The sequence below is a fragment of the Drosophila takahashii genome, chromosome 3R, assembly GCF_030179915.1.
Source record: "Drosophila takahashii strain IR98-3 E-12201 chromosome 3R, DtakHiC1v2, whole genome shotgun sequence".
NCBI lineage: Eukaryota > Metazoa > Arthropoda > Insecta > Diptera > Drosophilidae > Drosophila > Drosophila takahashii.
Genome location: NC_091681.1, coordinates 33,515,937 through 33,535,453, shown reverse-complemented (window position 1 = coordinate 33,535,453; position 19,517 = coordinate 33,515,937). Strand labels below are relative to the sequence as shown.

Sequence of the window (19,517 nt, the reverse complement as noted above, 5' to 3'; positions counted from 1 at the left end):
ACCAGCGAGCGGCTTCATTAACCTAAGCCACAAAAGTTTACCGAGGGATTAACTTGTCTATTGAATGAAAAATAAGTATCTGGTCGAGGCTGCATGCTCCAGAATGTGGGCATTCAATTTAAATGTATGCTGGCTGCGGTCAAAATAATTGGCTTAAATAGTTTTCACAAATCACTGGAAATCTCTTTGGCTGCATGTGAAATTATGATTGATTTTTTAGAATTTATTTATAGATAAGTTGACTATAAATATTTCGAAATAGTTGGGGCTTATAAGGGATGCAAATTTGTTTTACTGGGCAATAACATAAATAAAAAAATGCTAAAGAAAACTGGTAGATGAAAATGGTTAATAATTTTATATTATAGTACAAGTATTATTCCAATATTTACCATTATGAATTTTAATAAAATGTTATTTTTGGTACATCTTATGAGCTGTAAATAACGATTATCGTCACATTCTTTTAGAGTAAGGAAACATCATATTTAAAATTTACTATTTTATGATAAAAACGACATGAATTTCTCATATTTGTGATTATTTATTGAATAAATTAGCTCCCCAATACAGTATTACCTTATCAGTAATTTGAATTGGCCGCCACATCGTCAGATCTGGTCCATCCCTAAGGGACTGCCAACTTTCGGATGGTGTGACCAGAGTCCACATTTCTAACGAACGAATTTCAAAATATTCAAATCGGCCGACTGTCCGGGCATATTCTTTCAAGTTTATATGAATTTGGTTCAACTCTACGGCACGGGCTGCCGCACAATGACACCGCCGCGCGGTTCCGGCGCCGCTTTCAATTGGATGCGCCGCTCCTGCGGATTCGGCTGGGTCCGAGTCACGCGAGTTGGCAGGCCGGCGCACCCCCAGCCGCACACCACCCACCACCACCCCACCGCCCACCGCCTGCTCTGCACGAAAACAACAATCGGTTTCCGACAGCAAATGGACCACACAATACCGCCCAAGGAGTTCAAATGGACGCCGGGCAACCTGATCAACGAGAACTTCAAGCTGGGCGACCATGGTCACGTCTGCGTTGTGCTCAATCGGCAAATTCAAGTGCCGGCGCACGTGGTCAAGCTGCTGTGGCGGAATGGTGAGTGCCTGGAGCTGTTATAAAACCAATCCCAGCCAGAACTCGATCTCTTTTTCCAGCCGCCGTGCGCTGTGCCGTCGACGGGGGCTCCAATCACTGGCGTGACTTTGTCGTGGGTCAGGCAATGTCGAAGTCAAAGTCAAATGGCGCTGGCACCGCGGGCACACCACTCGAACCGCTGGACGTGATAACGGGTGACTTTGATTCGATCACCGAGGACACGGTGGACTTCTTCAAGACCACGCCGAAAGTGCATACACCCGATCAGGATGCCACGGACTTCACCAAGGCCATTGCCGTTCTGCAGCCCGTAATGGCGCAGAGGAAAATCCGTGATGTAGTGGTGTTCCATGACACCTCCGGTCGGCTGGACCAGGTGATGGCCAACCTGAACACGTTGTACAAGTCGCAGAAGGACAACTGCAATGTCTTTCTCCTCAGCGGCGATTCGGTGACGTGGCTGCTGCGGCCAGGGAAGCACACGATACAGGTGCCCACCGACCTGGTCACCAGCCAGCGGTGGTGCTCCCTGATGCCCGTGGGATCGGCGGCGCACAACGTCACCACCACGGGGCTCAAGTGGAACCTATGTGTGTATATAATATCGGATTTTAGGTGGAATCGATTTTTTTAGATACGATTTAAAGCCACATTTGATTGGTTACAAATTTTACTTATTAAGTTTTAATTTGATTTAGGCTAAACTTAATTGAGGTTTTTGTAAAGAAAATTTTAACCAATCAACCAATTTAAAAAAAACGATTTCACCTAAAATCCGATGTCTAAATATCACATCTTATCTACCGAATACTTAATTTCTATGGTTTTCTTAACTAGATCACGCACAAATGGAGTTTGGCGGCATGGTTAGCACATCTAACACCTATGCCACCGAGTTTGTCCAAGTGGAGACGGATGCCAACCTCATATGGTCCATGGGCGCCTACGACTTCGAGGACAAGGTGCGACAAACAGCAAAGACATGAGACGCCAATGGAGACCCAAATGGAGGATACTAAGTACTTAAGTAAGGGTAGGGATTACACCAATGTACAGTGTTGACGGCCAAAGCTGCATCCTTATGTTTACTTTTTTCTGTGGGGAGCAATTAATATAGTGCTGTTATTGTTTAACAAAATGAAACTTGTAGTACTAAGCTCTTAATTAACTATTAATGACAATTTATTGATAAATAAATAGTTTTTGCTTGTTTAGAAAACTTTAATGTTGGCTAACAACCTATTTTAACACGATACAAAAATTGTTAGGCTTAAAACGAGTTACTTGGAGCCTGGCAGTGGCATTAAATCAAAGCTGGCGCTGCTCCCTGTTTTCTTGGATTTCCAGCCGGATGATGAAGAGGAAGCTGTGCTTTCCGCTCGCTTCGCCCCTGCCCTACCACCTCTGCCCCTGGCGGATGTGGTCTTCCTGGCCGCCGGCGAAGATGTATTCGTTTTGTACCTCTTACTGGCTCCTCCCTTGTAGATCTTTTTTCGCTTGCCCGCTCGGAAGGAGTTGAAACCGCTGCCACCGCTTGTGTTTGCCCCACCCTGCGATGCCACCGCTCTGTCCCAATCCAACGCACTGTCGTTGTTCCAACCCGAGGTTGTGGGCTTCTGCTTGGCGGCGGCCGCCTGCTCCTCCTCGTCGTCCAGAACGGCCTGCATGAGCAGCTTCTCCGAGGCATAGTTGCAGGTAATCTCGAGCAGCTTGGCGCCGTATTTATCATAGTTCGCCTTGGTCACGTGCGGTATGCTGCACATGTCCTTCTCGCTGAGGGGTAGTGTTTCAGCCATGGCTTTCAAAGCCTGAATGTTCATGATGCTGGCCATCGTGACGTTCCGCTGGCTGGCAATGGTTCGGCAAAGATCTAGAAGATCCGTGTAGCAGCGCTCGTGAATCTCTCGCATTCCCGACTTGCTTTCGGCGCCACTGTTTGCTGCCGCATCGGAAACGCTGCCCACCGTCGCCTTGGCTTCCTTGGCGTTTTTGGTCACGGCAAACTCAAAAGTGGGCGTGCCCTCCATTAGTTTACTAATATTATTGCCCAGATACAAGTAGGCCTGCGGAAAGTCGTTGGTGAATATTAAATCCTCTCTTAAGAATCCATCGATGACCATTTTGCGTAGTATCCTATGAATGTCGTTCTTTTCCCAGTCTTTCAAGGCTCCATGATGCGGTGTTTTGTGGTGGTTAAAGTCCACGATCTTCTTGATCTTGGAGCCCTTGAGGACGTCGGCTATGTGCAAGAGTGTGAAGCGAGATCGGCCGCTGCACAGGTCCTTGACAGCGCGCGCCGCCTTGCGGGCATGTTCCAGTGCGTCGACCGCTCGATAGGCCTTCTTGTTGATGCAGTTGTCGCAGGCGGTCTGCCGGTTCTCCAGGCACTGCTCGCTGGTGAAGTGCTCCCCGAAATAGTCCAGCTGCTGGGCACGCCGGCAATCCGTGAGATTTTCACAGTAGCCAACAATGCGATACAGATTGTCCACATGTATCTTCTTCACATTGTACTGGAGGGCTTTGTCGGCTGAAAAGTGGAATTAAAAAGGAAATGTTAAATTTAAAATCCTGATTAATATCTAGTAGAGCCCTGCGTGAATAATTCAATTTTTGTTTTATCATAGTATGCCTTGAAATTTCTGATTTCTTTAATTCAATTCTGGGTGAAATAAATTGAATGTTTTTCTAATTCATTTTGAAATGAATAAATAATTTTTATGAATTTTTTGAATTTGCCATATTTTTTTTGTGTTTTGTTTTGAGAAGAAAAGGTGGAAAATAACAAATCAATCAGATTTAATCACAAAATTATGGCTTTCTTCTTTAAATGAAATTGTCGTTTGAAATATTTCGGAATCCATTCAATTCTATTAAACTCAAAATTCATATTCATTCAACTCTATTAAACTCAAAATTCTAATTAATTCATTCATATAAAACAAAAAATGCAAAATAATTCATTGAATCCATTCATGCAGGGCTCTAATATCTAGACCACTTACAGTCCAGCATCTTCTTGATCCTCAGCATGTCCGCATAGTTGTAGTACAAGATGCAATCGGCCATCTCGCCGTCTCGTCCAGCGCGACCTGCCTCCTGGTAGTAACCCTCGATGGACTTGGGCAGCGAGTAGTGCAAGACGAACCGCACATCCGGCTTGTCGATGCCCATGCCAAAGGCGATGGTGGCACAGATCACCTTGATCTTGCCGGTCAGCCAATCCTTTTGTCGCGTCTCCCGCTCGTTGTCCGTGAGTCCCGCATGATAGGCCACCGCCCGGACGCCATCCTTGCACATCTTCTTGGCCGTCTCGTCGCACTCCTTGCGGGACAGGCAGTAAATGATGCCGCTCGAATGCGCCGGCTTGGTGCGAATGTAGGCACTAATATCTTCTAGAGTGGATGCACCCTTTTTGGGCAAAACCCTGTAGCGCAAATTGCTGCGATTGAAGCTGGACAAAAACCACTTGCAGTTCTTTAGATTCAACTGCGCCAGAATGTCCAAACGAACGCGCGGCGTTGCTGTGGCGGTTAAGGCGATGGTGGGAACATTGGGGAAACGCTTCTTCAGCACTCCAAGTTTCTTGTAGTCCGGCCTGAAGTCATGACCCCACTGCGAAACACAATGGGCCTCGTCAATAACGAATCGACTGATGTAGTTGTTCGAGTTCAGGGTGTCCAGTATGTCCTGGAAGCGAGCCGAGCTGCTGATCTTCTCGGGCGTCACGTAGAGCAGTTTGACCAGCGGTGGTTGGGATTCTAAATCCCTGTAGATGGCCGTCACATCGGCCATTTTTTGTTCTCCACTAAGACTCTTCGCGCAGATCTGTTAAAAATATGATGAAATACATTTAAAACAAGAAAGAATAATTTATATACCCTTGCATATCATTCCTATTAACTTACAAATCGCAAAAATTTTAAATTTCCTGTTATTTCACATTAATTTTTCGATCGTTTCTATGGCAGCTATATGATATAGTAGTTCGATCTTTTTAAAATTAAAATCGAAATTCGGAAATATTTAAAAATAGTCATATCCTAGAGTAGAAGAAAAACCAAAGAAGCTAAAATCTATTTCCTATTACTTTCCCATTAATCTTCCGATCGTTCCTATGGCAATTTTCCAATTTTTTAAATATTTAATTCGAAATTCAGAAATATTTAAAACAATATCCCCAGGAGTTAAAGGTAATATTTCAAAAAACCCCGAAGCTAGAATTTTTTCCATTATTTTTCCGATTTTTCCTATAGAAGCTATATAATACAGTTGTCCGATCCGGTCTTTTGGGAAAGTTTCATCCCGATAGCTTAAAAACTGAGAGACTAGTTTGCGTAGAAACGGACAGACAGACGGTCCGTCCGTCCGACGGACATGGCTAGATCGACTCGTCTAGTGATGCTGATCAAGAATATATGTACTTTATGAGTTAATTTTATATAGATTTAACTACTCACATCCAAGGAAGCCAGTTTGTTGATCTGATCAAAGATCAGCGACTTCAGCGGACTAACAACAATGGTCACTCCCTCGGTCAGAATGGCAGGCAGCTGATAGCACAGCGACTTTCCTCCTCCCGTGGGCATCAGGACGAAGCAATCGTTGCCCACCAGCGTAGCGTTGATCACCTGCAGCTGATTGGGACGGAAGCTCTTCAGACCGAAGCTGTAGCTTAATCCATGCATAAGGCGGGTGGAGTGCTCGAACTTTTGGCCATCGAACTCGCCGGTGATGCCGTCGTTGTGCACGTTGGAGTGGAAGTTTCCGGATAGCTTCTGGGAATTCGGAGCACTGGATAGCTTGGCTGGCGCAACACTTCTACTGCTGCTGGGGGCGGTACATAAAGTGCTGTTCTTAATTGCCGCCTGGGAGTGCATTTCCTCGAACATTGCCTCATCGTATTCGGGAAAGCCATCGTCATCCAGGGTAATATTTGTTGGCGCCTCCTTTGGCTTCTCCTTCACCTTCACAGACTCCAATTCCTTGTAGTTGTAGCCCTCGAACTCTGACCGACGGCCCTTCTTCTCCTGGTAATCGTTCTCAATGTCCGCCAAGAGGCCCTCCAAGTCATCATCATCGTCCTCATCCATTTCGCTGGCTGTGGTCCGCTGTGTGGGCCCGTTCATTTGCTCCTCCTCCAGGTCGCCGTCGAGCATCATGCTCTGGGCCAAATAGTCATCGGGTTCCTCGCATAAATCGTGAACCAATTCCTCACATTTTCGCATCAGATGCGGATCTTTCGGTGGGAAATCATCTGGCTCCCCGCAGAGGTCGTGAATGAGCTGCTGGCGTTTGGGTATCGAAGGTGACTGGCTGGGCGGCGAATAATCATCTGGCTCACCGCAAAGATCATGGAGGAGTTGCTGGCGTTTGGACATCGGTGGCGGATCAATCGGCTTGCTAGGAAACTTTTCTTCCTTGCTCTCCATGAGTTTACTGGGCGGCAAAACACGAAGAGTACTTCCTGGCGGGGTTAGACTTGAACCCATAAACCCAATCTTCTCCTCCTGCATTTCCATTTCCTCCTGCTCCAGGGCATCTTGCTCAGCCTTCAGTTTGCTCTCATTTTTCTCCAGTTGTTTCTGGAGAAGCTGCGACCGTGCCTTGAACTTTTGCCGCATTACCTTGAGCTTAATGAAGGTGTTTGGCTGAAAACCGGCGATTTCATTGAAATGCATGGCGGGAATCTGATCAATCAGTGAACAATACTTTTCCATAAGCTCTACGTAGGTAGAGCGAAAGAAGCTTAGAGAACTGCGCTGCGCTTCAACGCTTTGATTGTTGTGATCGATGCTAAAGTTGTCGTTCTGGGCCAAATTCTTTAGGTAATCATCCAGAGAATTGTCGAAAGTCACACTGAGTCTGGGCTTTAAAGGCGCTGGTGGAGGTGGAGCAGCAGCAGGTTTAGTTGGAAGAGCATTTTCTTTTGCCGAACCAAGTTTGTAGCCACTGCTTTTCTCTGGCGAATCCTCGAAGAGATTACTACTGCTGCCTGTTTTTTTATATGAAGCCCTTGGTGATTCGAGGAAAGTGGAAAGAGTGGGCTTTCTATCAGTCACTTGTGGTTTTTTAGGGGAATCCTCTATGATGATTTTGTCCCGGGAAGTCCTTCTCTCTGGTGGTTTCTTCGGGGAGGTTTTCTCTGCTTTCTTTGCAGGAGGTGGAGAATCGGGCAGCGTGAGAAGTGGGTGCCTTCCTCCATTCTGCTTGATTGGAGAGTCCTCGAAGGAGTACTTTTGAGAAGGCGAGTCCGTCGTGGATTTCCCTGGAGATTCCGAAAATATACTTAGTTCCGGTTTCCTGGCAGGCTTAGCAGGTGAAGGAGAATCCAACAGGGAAAAGGTTGTTTTTTTCCTTTCATTCTGCAGAGGTTTCTTTAGGTAATCCTCAAATGTTTGCTTCTCCAGCGGCGATTCAGATAATCCCCGATACGAGTGGCTGCTCTCACTCTTTGGCAGTAGTTTGGTAGGTGAATCTAGGTCAGATTTCCTTGCAATACGTGGACCTAGTGGCGATTCGGAAAGGTCGAAATAAGTGTGCTTCTTGACCGATTTCTTGGATGAGACAGTTTCCTTGCTGGATTGACTGGACCTCAGCGTAGATTCATCGTCGGAGGAGGAGGAGTCCAGAAAGATGGGATTGTAGACTGCACTAGGCTTGCTCCTCACGTTTGTCACTAAAATTAGGAACTATTAATTTCCTTAATTCACTCGAAATGCCCTGAAATACCTTTGCTCTTCGGTTGACTCTGGGAATTGGTATCCAGGCCAATGAAGCTGCTGAGTGTGAGCTGTTTCCTGGGCGCTGCGGGCTTCTTGGACATGACGACCTGCGATTCATTCAGCTGCCAGCGCTTAACTTTGCAAAACAACTAGTTAATAAATTGGTAAACAAAACAATTTAATACAGTTTGAGACTAAAAACCCGCGCAATTATGCCAATGGAAACAAATGCGAGTATGAATTAGTGTGACCCTGCGTTGACCTTTTAAATATACCAAAGGTTTTCAATAAATTTAATGATCAGTGATCTCAGATACGTTAGGGGGATTCCCTAAACTGTTGAATTGCTGAATTGCTGAAAATTCATCAAAAAATTTCAGCAATTAAGGGAACGACCCAAAAAGATTCCTGTTGAATTTTCAAATAGCTGTTATTTGTTGAAAAGTTTCACGGAACTTAAAGCATGTAAAATTTGATTTATTATTGCTAGTTACTGTCTAAAAGTGTTACCGAGGTAAAAAGAACCACAAATATGCTTTCTAAGTTGATTTTTAAATAAATAATGCGTACTGGTGATACTAAAATGTTACAGAGTTGCCACGACTTTTAAAAAAAGGTGACAACTCTGGCTTTTCAGCAATTCAACAAAATTTTCAGCAGCCCCGAGGCTGATGAATTGCTGAAATTTCTGAAAGTTGACTTTGTATGGAACAGCTGATTAACAGCTGACCAAAATTCAACAATTCAGCAATTCAACAGTTTAGGGAATCCCCCTGTTAGCTTTTATAATGTCGTGAAAATTTAATAATAATGATGGAAAAATTCAAATATTACGTAATCAAATTAAAAAAATTTAAGACTCGTTTTTAAAAGACTACTTTTAATATTTTTAACGTTTTTCTTTTCTAACGACAGAACTTATTTTCCATCAAATACAAAATAAGCCTAATTGATGAACAATATCCCAGAAATCCTTTTAAAATAAAAATTCCAAGTATTTGTTATTCTTAAAATTCGAATGAAAATATGGGAAGAAAGGAAAGTTCTTACTAATTATAGTTAGTTATTATTAATATACATTTTTTAAACAAATACTGTCTGAAAATGTCTATACAAATTACTAGTAGTAAATTATTTAAACAAAGAAAAATAATAATATTATAAAAAAGCGATAGCTACAGCTAGAAACTAGCGTGATTGCCAACACCCTCAAACAGCTGTATAGCGACATGCTTTCTGCTTCCTCTTGTTCCCTAGGTATCCAAACAATTCCAAACGTGGTAAATAGAAGCGCATATTTCCCAACTTTAGACACGAATAATTATGCACACGTGAGTATTTAATCAATCCATATTACAGCATCTAATCAAATCAATGATCTATTTCCGGATCTCCAACCGCAGGCATAACAACTTCAAGACCCCCTCCGACGAAGACGAACTGGATGATCTGGACGAGGACATGGTGGTGGGCGTCATAGCGGAGATCGAACAGGAGGTGCTGAATGAGTCCGATAGCGACAACGACGAGTACGACCTGGTGGACATGGGTGCTCCCGTTCCGCCGAACGATGGCGACAGCGACAGCAACGAGAGCATCAGCAGCGACGACAGCTTCGATCCGAATGCCGTGGACTCGGATTCGGATGATTCGATGCTGGAGGATGCGGCCGGTGGCTCCTCCGCCGGGGGAGCAACAAGTGCTAAGCGCCGCAAGGATGACCAGGATGGCCCATCGGGAAGCAACAGGGAGCCCGCGGAGGCCACTTTCGATTTCGATGAGGATGATGAAACGGACGAGACTGTACGCGCCATTATAGCCGCCATCAAGAAACCTCGCAGTGCTCCGCCCGAGATCAAGCTGGAGGACTTTATCACGGACATCTGCTTCCATCCGGATCGCGATATCATTGCCCTGGCCACCATCATCGGGGATGTGCACCTGTACGAGTACGGCAACGAGGAGAACAAGCTGCTGCGCACCATCGAGATTCACTCGAAGGCCTGTCGCGATGTGGAGTTCACCGAGGATGGGCGCTTCCTGCTCACCTGCTCCAAGGACAAGTGCGTCATGGTCACGGACATGGAGACGGAGAAGCTGAAGAAGCTCTACGAGACGGCCCACGATGATGCCATCAACACGCTGCATGTGCTCAATGAAAATCTCTTCGCCACCGGCGATGATGCAGGCACAGTTAAGCTGTGGGATCTGCGCACCAAGAACTCGATCTTTGAGCTCAAGGAGCTGGAGGATCAGATCACCCAGCTGACCACAAATGACCAGCATAAGCTTCTACTGGCCACCAGTGCCGATGGCTACCTGACTACATTCAACATTGCCGCGCGCAAGATGTACGTGCAATCGGAACCGTACGAGGAGGAGCTCAGCTGCATGGGCATCTATCGCGGCGACTCCAAGCTGGTGGTGGGCACCTCCAAGGGGCGGCTTTATACATACAATTGGGGCCAGTTTGGCTACCACTGCGACATGTATCCGGGCATCAAGAGCCCCATTAGCCTGATGATTCCCATCACCGATCGAATTGCCTGCGTGGCTGGGGAGGATGGAAACATTCGGGCCTGCCACATCGCTCCATATCGTAATCTCGGCGTGGTGGGGCAGCACAACATGCCCATCGAATCGCTGGACGTGAACACCAACGGAGAGTTGCTGGCCTCTTCCTCGCACAACAACGACGTGCGTTTCTGGAACGTCAAGTATTTCGAGGAGTTCGGGGACATCAAGTACAACGAAAAGCACAATGCCTACAAGGAGAAGCGTCACAATCTGCCCTCCTCCAAGTGCACCAATGCCGGGGACTTTTTCGCCGACCTGACCAAAGAGGATGACGATGATGATCCGGGCGCAGGAACCAGTAGTAACACAGCCTAGAGTGGATTATTTGCTAGCCAGGATTAATAGCTGTACTCGCTGGGTGGGTCGATTTCTTACATGTTTTCGTAATTTAAAACAAATAACTTCTAATCTAATCCCTTAGATTTAAATTAATTTTGTTTTTTTTAACTCCTTATTAAATATTTATGCTGTAGCAAATAGATAAAGAAAATTTTTAGAAATATATTAAATACTTATTTTGCCATAACATTTGATTGTACAAAAAATTGACCCATCCAGTTAACATAGTAGAGTGTTGCCTTAGAAACCCTCTCTTAAGACCATCAAATTGTAGCTACCGATCTATAACATGTTGCACGAAAGATTTTACACAAAGTAGCATATTTAAATTTCGCAATAAAGTGTTATTGATAATAAATAATGTCGCAGAATAGAACTGATTAAAGAAACATCCCAATAAGAAATAAACTTCATTGGTTTTATTTTCAAAGGGGTTAATAAAAAGCGCTGAAACGTTTATATAATTCGATTATTTATTTATTTCTGCCGTCTTGGACAACATACAATTTGGAAAAGTTTTAGAAAACTTTAATGTTAAAATAAAACCAATCTTATATTAGACATTATACAATATGTTAGCTCAAGCTTTTAAAAATTGCATCGAATCAAATCACTTATATGGCACGTTATGAGATATTGAGCAGTAGAGTCGGTTATTTTTAGTCATAATTATAATTTGGTAGTAGAATCAAATAAAATCCTACTTTGTTGTGACAAATAAAAACATAACAAGTATTGGAAAATAATTAGGGAAATCATTTAAAATATAATTTTAAAGTTATTATGAATTTCTAAGCTGCTTAAAATTTGGGTCCGATTAATTAAAAATATAACAACAAGCTTGGGCCAAAATAATCAATTACGCCCATCATGGGAAATTCTATACTATAACAATATACGCATATTTATGAAATTCTTATCACAAGAATTTTTTTTCACAAAACGTGGACAATTTGTACATATGTATAGGAAATAATTTGCCGAATCACTTAAGATACTTAGACATACATATAGATATTAAGCCAAACAGATTTAGCTTTTTGATATTTTTCAGCGCAACACGGCATTGCATGCGTTGCGGTGGGTTAAACATTTTAAGGTTTCGTATATAGTGGTTATTACGATTATTTCCTCAGTCTGGGGGAATTTTACATGAAGATTCCGTGCACACAATGTCATAAGGCGGCCGTATTGGCGGCATCTGTGACTCCACTGGCACTGGGTGCCATCGCATCGTTGGCCATATGGGTTTCGATGTCCACGCGACAAATGGGGCAGTGCTTGTTGGTCACCAGCCACTGATCCACGCAGTCCGTGTGGAACAGATGCATGCAGGGCAGGCGGCTGAAAGGGATTAATTAGAAATTTAAGTGCCTGGATATCACTAAGCTCGAATCAAACCTACCGCACTTCGTTCTCGATCTCAAAGAGGGTCAGACAGATGGCACACTTTTCCGCATCCTCGTCCGTCTCGCTAGGCCTCCTTACCCTTCGGTATTTGTGGGGTAGGGTGTTCCTTTCGATGGTTTCCTGAGATAAATAATATATATTAAAACAAATTAATACCCGTCACTCAGCTAAAAGGAGTGCGAGGGAGATGGATATATACAATTTTTTGATTGTGTATAACTTTTTAATGAATAGTCCGATTTGAAAAATGTCTTGTACATTTCGATAGGTATAAATATACACAACAAATTGCTTTTATACTTTTCAGAAATCTTAAAAGGTGTGGGCGCCAGACACATTTGAAAATTGTTAGTGGCCGTTAGAGGGGGCGTGGCGCTTGGCCGAAATAAACTTGCGCTGCGTAGGAAGCCCAAGAATATGTGTGGGAAATCTCAACCTTCTAGCTTTTGTAGTTTCCGAGATCTCAGCGTTTATACGGACGGACAGGCAGAAAAATGGATTTACTTACCAAAGTAGCTCCCCTGTTGGGACGCGGTGGTCCGATTAGAATGCGGGAGCCCAGAGAGAGCGGCGTGGCCAGTCCGATCTCCAGATGCAGCGGCGAATAGTGGTGGTGGAACATGTGGTGGTGGATGGCTCGCTGGCGCTGCAGGTGCTGCATAACCGGCGGCGATTGCTGCTGCGACTGCGGCGGCTGCTGTTGCGGCTGCAGCTGCATGTGTCGTGCACTAGCTGCTCCGGATGTGGCAGGTGCCTGCTGTTGCTGCGAGGGTGGCGGCGGTGGAGCCGCAGCAGACGTGGCAGCCTCGTAGGGCGGATAGTAGGCGGGATCCAGGCTGGAAACGGGACCGTTCCTGGCATGAACACAGCTGCAGATGCTGTGCAGGTAACCATTGCGCAAAGTGCTCGTCAGCAGCGGGGCATTCGAGGAGAGATCGATGGGCGTGGGCGTCATGTGGCGGCGATGCATCTCCTGCATGCTTTGCTGTCGATACCACAGGTTCTGATGCACTGGATAGGGTGGAGCGGGCGTTAAAGAAGTCGCCACAATGGCGCTGGCCCGATGGGGAGGATGAATGTGCGCATGCATCTGGTTCTGTGGCGCCTGGTGACCCTGATGCGGCTGCGGTTGATAGTGCTGTCGATTGCTATACGCCGCCTCCGAGCGTCGCACACTAAACGGCGGCGATCCGCAGTGCGGAATGGTGCTGCGACCCGAGTACATTTCCAGCGGCGGTGGCGGCGAAACAGCTGCCCCCGCTGGCGGATTGATGGTTTGCCGATGGTGCTGCTGCTGCTGTGGATGCACCATCACATGTGGCGGCGTTCGGTTGCCTTCCAAGGCAGCTGCCCGCCCTTCCTGGTGCGCCTGCGAGAGCAGATCACTGAAGGTTTGCGCCTGGGCCGCCGCCGCCGTGGCCGCCACCGCAGCAGCATTCAGGGCTCCACTTAAGGAGCTCCTACTGCTGCCGCCCTGACCGCCCTGAAAATGCGGATGAGGCTGCAGGCTGGGCGAGTAGTCCGCCTCCATCACAGTGGGCAGCGTGGTGATGGCATAGTGGGGCACATAGTACGGATGGTAGCGGTGGTACACGTTCGCTGGGCTGCTCCTCCTCCTTCGAGCCTGCTGCTGCTGCGAAGCTGCCTGCTGTCCGCTGGCGGAGCTGCTGGGCGTGGAATGGCGCAGGAAGGCATCAGCGGATGAGTTATCCGGCAGCAGGATCGGCGGTGGAGGCTGCGGAGGTGGCTGCGCCTGTGGATGACCCTGCATCCACATAGAGGACTCATTAATCGGAAGAAAGTAGCGCTGCGGATCCATGCTGGAGCAGCGGGGCGGATAGAAATGGCTGGCGGCGCCGGGATCCATCAGCTGATCCAACTCATAACTGTAGTTGTGATCCGAAATGGCCGCTCGATCCGCCAGAGCGCCGCTGTAAAAAGCAAAGGCCGAGGTGCCATCACCTCCATTGGCCTCCGATCGACGATCTGTCCGGCGGGCACAGGGCAAAGCGTAGGCATAGTTAAACACTGGTCTTCTCTCCTCACTTGGTTCCTCTGGATTGCGTTGGTATCTCTCCCTTTCGCGATCTCTTTCCTGCTCCCTTTCGCGACCCCTCTCCCTGTCCCGCTGTCCCGCCTCGTTGGCCAATCCATCGTCATCCGAAGTCAAGTCTATGGAGAGTATGGGCTCACGGGTGGAGTGCACAAAGACCACATCATCGTCATCGTCGTCCGATGACCAATCGTCCAGTTGCAAATCGGGAGCGGTTAAAACGACGGCATCGCGGCTGCCTCGCCTGCCCGTGGAAGTGGACGGTAGATTGCTGAGATCCACGGACGGCTGCCGCTCCCTCGGTCGTCCCACATAGGTGATTACACAGGATCCATTCGCATTTGGCGTGGAGGAGGGTGGAAAGGCTACCTGGCTTGGCGCTCTCTGCTCTGCGTAGGTGCGATGCCTGCTCCTTCCCGGATGAAATGAGTTGTAGTTCGTGGAGGACAGTTTGGAGCGCGAACGGCCGGGGATTTCCCAGCGCGGCTGCTTCCTGGGCGGCATGGCGGCTTCGTCTTGGAAGCGCACACGTCGCCAGGTCATCCCAGAATCTTCCTGCTCTTCAGAGCGCTGCTCCTGGTGATTAACCTGCTCTGACGGAAGTTGCTGCTGCAATTGCTGCTGCTGCTGCTGTTCCTGCTCCATTGTAGTGGACGGTGAACCCATGTGAGATCCCATGTGCGATCCATAATCCACACTGCGCGTGGTGTGGGTGGCCGTGGAGCAATACGCGGCTCGCATATATGTGCTATCCGGTCTTCGGCTATTGTAGTAGTTGTGATCCGTGTGCCCAGCCTCCTCCTCCGCCTCCTCAATGGATCGTTCTCTCCCTCCTCGTATAATTGTAACTGCCGGCTCAATGGGTGGAGCTGGATTATGAACACGCAGGTCCCAGCCATCGTCGCTGCTCTCGTTTTCCGGCTCCAAAGCTCTGGAGCTGCGGTAGGAAAAATGATTCACCTGCCGCCTCCTTGACTGCGCACTTGTGCTCGGCGTGGCATCGGCATCTGCAGCTCCTGCTGAGGAATTTTCAGCATCCCTCGAACGACTGGCCTTCTTCTTGTGCGCCTGCAAAGCCGACGTGGTCGTTGTGGTATTTGTCGTCCTCGTATTGGCAAACTGACCATGCTCCGTATCCGAGGCACTGGAAGTCACATCATCGTAGGCATTCGCAGCCGATGTCTCAAAAGAGCTATTGCTCAGCTGCAACTGCTGCGAACTGGAGGGCAGTTCGTAGACGACTGAGGTGGCATCCATGGCGTGCTCCTCCATGGCGCCGGCAGGCCAAGTGCCGCTAATGGAGGCCACCACTGCATCGCCAGCATTGTCGCCATCCTGTTCGATGTTCAGCGGTTCAGTCTTCTTTCGCTTGGGTCGTGGAATGGCCTGGTCAGGATTAGGTGGATTGGCGGAGGAGGACGACGAGGCCGCTGTGGAGGAGGAGGGCTGCTCTAGGTTGGATCCACCCTGGGTGGAGTCCGCATAGCGGGTGGCGTCACAGCGGCAGAGTCCGACCAGCGAACTGCACTTGTCGCAGCGCCCGGCCAGAGATTCGAATCCCGGATTGGTTTCGTTTCGACGTGGCGCCACCAGGGCGGTGTAAGTGGGCGGCGAATGAGTGAGGGCATGGTTATGATTCTCGGGACTGGACAGAAAGGGCGTCATCAGCATGTAGCTGTCCGAGAGTCCAGCATCCCTTTGCTGATTATAGTACATGGCATATTGGGAATCTGCAAGGGAATCTGAAGGATTAACTGGAACTATTTGGTGGGTTTAAGCTTACGGGTATCCTGACTGCCTGGACTGGTGGCCTGGACACTGCCGTACGGCATGGTGACCCTCGGCTGGTGGCGGACCTCCTCCTGGTCATTCTCCAAGCCATCCATTCTCCAAGCTCTTCAGTCAGTCGTCTAGTGGCTCAATGGGTCAACAAGGAAATGTGGCCGCGCACATAGGCCAAAATGTGCTGAAAATATACATATATATATTTATATAGGAAAATTGTATGATTTATGGGTATGAGAGGTTTAATTGCCTGATAAAGACCAGTTTGCTTTATTTTCCTATCCCAAAACAGACACAAAAACAAACAGTGGGTTAAGCACTTGGTCTCCAGTTTTCCCAGAAGATATGTAGAACTTTAGATAGTGCCAAAGTTCAGTTTGGTATATATATATAATATATAATAATGAACATATCTTTCCGCTGAACACAAAACCGATTTAAAGCCCTAATTGAAATTCGAAAACTGAAATTTTTTCTTTGCCTGTCAAATACACACTCTTTTGTCAGCACCAATTTTCCGTCGAACTTTTCATTGCCGTCAGCGGAAAATTCCTTTAACTTCTTAGGAAAAACAAACTAGCAGTTGGGAAAAACGCGAAAATTGGGCTCCGTTTCCAGGAACAGGGATGACGAGATTTTACACGGAAGCTCTAAATAACTTATTAGTTGTCTTATTAATTAAGTTCAGTTTTTTTTTAGCCAACGCAATAGGGATGAGTGTAGTATCGATATGTCGGCATATCGATAGGTAAAAGTAGAAACGAATTGATGCGGTTGTTTTTATTTTTTAATTTATAATTTTTAAAAAATTAGTTAATTTTTTATGTTTGTTTGAGGTTTATGAACCTTTGGCTTTAAATTTAATCAAAACATGAAAACAGCTGATCGACTGAGGGTAAATTGAGAACAGCTGTTCAATGATAACAAAAGCCTCAAAAAATACTTACCTCTATTATATTTTGAAGAATATATCCTTATCCTAACAATATTCTTCAGATATGTTCTGAATTGAAATCTCTATTTAAAACACAGGATTATGGATAATTGCAGCCGGAAACACTTGAGATAAGAAATCGTGGGCGGTGGGAGTGTGGGCAGGAAAACAGCTGCTGATGGGGAACAAAAGGTAGCTTAAATGCAATTCTGTTCGCGGGGGCGGGGGAGATTTTCTCTTCGCAGCTGCTGCCCTCAAAAATGCACAATCTGAACTTGCAAATAGGCAACTAATATAATCTCACGAAGTAACCATTTTGCCTGCGTAATTCCGATTTTATAACAGTTACAAAACGGAGTTGGAAAATTGACAGACTACTTTTTTCCGACGTTGCAAAAAACTTGCAGTTCGGCGATGGAAACGATACTATCGCCTACCTATTCGCCATTTCGGGAATTTAAGTTTTGCACAACGGCCACACTGTCAATTCAAAAGTTTTTAAACTCTGAAGATTAGCCTTTAAATAAAATAAACTTTTATTGTTCCCACATTTATTTAATAAAAAAAAAAAAAAAAAAAAAAAAAAAAAAAAAGCCAAACTTTGGAAATTCTGAAATATATTTAGGGAGTTTAAATAAAAGAGCTTTTAAATTATAAAGGTACAGGTTTTATATAACTATTATAATCTAAAGGACATTATATAAATGTTTTTTAAGTTATGTTTTGCTATAAACACAGTGTCCATTAGTTTACTTTTCACACAAATATGGTATTAAATCCACAATGCTGGCCCATCATGGAGAAGACTTTTGTATTTTTCTGCGGGGGAAAATACGAAAGGATTCCAAAGAAATCTAAAAAGCGGGCATCGCAACTTTATTACCACAATCAGGACCAAGATCACTCGTACTCCTTTTTCCACGTAGAAAATGATACCAGAGCCTTCTTCATCACGGTCGGGAGGAGCCGGCTTCACCATGTGGATAGCTTTATGGTGGATGAAATGGGAAAATTCATCCGGAATGGAACATCCGTTTACGACTATTACACTACCATCGACTGCGTGTACAGAAAGATTCGTTTTCTTGAAAGACTGCTTAAAGATTGCTTGGTTAAGGAAAATATAACACAAACGAACACATCGTATTCTGAGATGATGGTTATACATTTTCCCGAATCGAAAGCTCCCACCTATACGGAGTCCTTAGGAGAAAACCCCATATATTTTAACTGGTTAATTTGCCTCCTTGGCCTATTTCTCCTGCTTTGCTGCCTGAAATAAACCCATTTCATATGCACAACACAAGGTTTAACATTTTATGTATTTTGCGTTTTTATTGAGTTTTTATGTATAAAACAATATCTACTCTTCCTTTTATTGCGGGCTTCGTATTCCTTTCTCTTGGCTTTATTTTCTTCAATTTTGTATAGCAATAATTTTAAAACAAATTCTTTTCATACAAATTTTTATTGATTTAATCGGTCAGCTAGTCAATTATTTGAAGGACTCTCCCCCGGTCTCTCGTTGGTGTTCCACTCACTCCTCGAAAGCAGCGCTGATCAGTGTTAACGACTTAAGTTTACCCATTGGCTTAACGGACATTTTCTAAACCAAGGTGGTGTTTTTATTTGAGTGTAGTTTTCTTTTTTTTTATCATATTTTCAGCAGCGCTGCTCGTCAAATTAACTCATAGTTATTTTTTTTTGTTTCGTTGCGAAACATTCCTCACAGTTTTACAAACAAAACGAAAGCGATAGTTTACACCTCAATATTTCAGTTTCAATGCAACTTTGATTGCTTCTGTAGGAATCGATTGCATGAATAGTTTAAAATTAATTGGACGCTGTCGTTATTATCATTATTAAATGTTCAAAACTTTAACCGAACTCAAAACGAAGCCGTCGGCAACATTTTCTCAGCTGCGTTTTGAGCTAAAATTATGAACAATAAGTGTTATATTATTTATTTTCATAATTTCTTTTCTTGCTTTTCGCTTTTATTAAGTTCTTTGTTTTTTTTTTTGGAAGTTTTTAGTATAAGTTGCTGTTGGTTTTGGAAAAATAGAAGTATTGGTGTGTTGTATGCACTTGACATTGATTTCGTGGGACGTAAACAAACAAAGACTGTGGAAAATGTTCCTTCTCTGGCGGCCTTATCAGTAGCTAGAAGTGGTTGTTGATGGCACAGCGTCATTTGATAGATAGATTTCTTCAGGTGCATTTACATTTACATTTTATATCACAATTTTTTAAATATTATAGGTGTATGTATTTAACAAAATTGGTTTGCATGTTTCCCTTTCATTTACGCCCAGCAAAAAAGGTTGAGCAACTTGCAATGTCAAGAGTTTGTTAGCTTTTTGCCCAGTGTAGTTGGCCATAGTGTGTGTCGTGGGTGTTAAGTGTAGAGGAATTTTCGGGGGGCTTAAAAAAATATATCTTTCAACGATTTTGGAAAGAAATAACTTTCGACGGGCAAGTTTTTCCAAGGAAATGTCAGATACAATTCACCTAGTAAAGGGCAATTTCTTTGAAAAAACTTCACCAGCTTTTAGTTGTGTTTAAGTGTAAATTTCGGGTCAAACT

At 45.2% G+C, this 19,517-nt stretch overlaps 5 protein-coding genes across 8 annotated transcripts; 3 read left to right on the top strand and 2 right to left on the bottom strand.

The window, feature by feature from the left end:
* Positions 1-720: 720 nt before the first annotated feature.
* LOC108067770 (thiamine pyrophosphokinase 1) lies at positions 721-2,330 on the top strand. The gene is made up of 3 exons (XM_017157005.3): positions 721-1,111; positions 1,171-1,701; positions 1,949-2,330. The coding sequence occupies exons 1-3, from the start codon at positions 739-741 to the stop codon at positions 2,095-2,097; spliced, it is 1,053 nt and encodes a 350-aa protein (XP_017012494.2). The 5' UTR covers positions 721-738; the 3' UTR covers positions 2,098-2,330.
* On the bottom strand, positions 2,307-8,125 carry Blm (Bloom syndrome helicase). The gene is made up of 4 exons (XM_017156882.3): positions 7,841-8,125; positions 5,569-7,787; positions 4,114-4,936; positions 2,307-3,638 (listed from the first exon to the last, which is right to left on the bottom strand). Exons 1-4 carry the CDS (start codon positions 7,932-7,934, stop codon positions 2,392-2,394), a joined length of 4,383 nt encoding a protein of 1,460 aa, XP_017012371.2. The 5' UTR covers positions 7,935-8,125; the 3' UTR covers positions 2,307-2,391.
* Positions 8,126-9,033: 908 nt separating this feature from the next.
* LOC108066607 (WD repeat-containing protein 55 homolog) lies at positions 9,034-10,779 on the top strand. The gene is made up of 2 exons (XM_017155228.3): positions 9,034-9,164; positions 9,237-10,779. Exons 1-2 carry the CDS (start codon positions 9,157-9,159, stop codon positions 10,723-10,725), a joined length of 1,497 nt encoding a protein of 498 aa, XP_017010717.2. The 5' UTR covers positions 9,034-9,156; the 3' UTR covers positions 10,726-10,779.
* Positions 10,780-11,204: 425 nt separating this feature from the next.
* LOC108066458 (E3 ubiquitin-protein ligase Arkadia) lies at positions 11,205-17,954 on the bottom strand. Of its 4 annotated transcripts, none has more exons than XM_070216169.1 (5): positions 17,815-17,954; positions 15,996-16,178; positions 12,668-15,942; positions 12,155-12,279; positions 11,205-12,093 (listed from the first exon to the last, which is right to left on the bottom strand). In XM_070216169.1, the coding sequence occupies exons 2-5, from the start codon at positions 16,096-16,098 to the stop codon at positions 11,925-11,927; spliced, it is 3,672 nt and encodes a 1,223-aa protein (XP_070072270.1). In that variant the 5' UTR covers positions 16,099-16,178; positions 17,815-17,954; the 3' UTR covers positions 11,205-11,924. The 4 variants fall into 4 exon arrangements, with proteins under 4 accessions (XP_070072270.1, XP_070072269.1, XP_044251605.1 ...); XM_070216168.1 differs by lacking the exon at positions 17,815-17,954 and adding an exon at positions 16,945-17,202; XM_044395670.2 differs by lacking the exon at positions 17,815-17,954 and adding an exon at positions 16,494-16,705.
* Positions 17,641-18,213, top strand: LOC108064777 (uncharacterized). Its single transcript, XM_017152516.3, has one exon. The coding sequence runs from the start codon at positions 17,698-17,700 to the stop codon at positions 18,211-18,213; it is 516 nt and encodes a 171-aa protein (XP_017008005.2). The 5' UTR covers positions 17,641-17,697.
* The last annotated feature ends 1,304 nt before the right edge of the window (positions 18,214-19,517 follow it).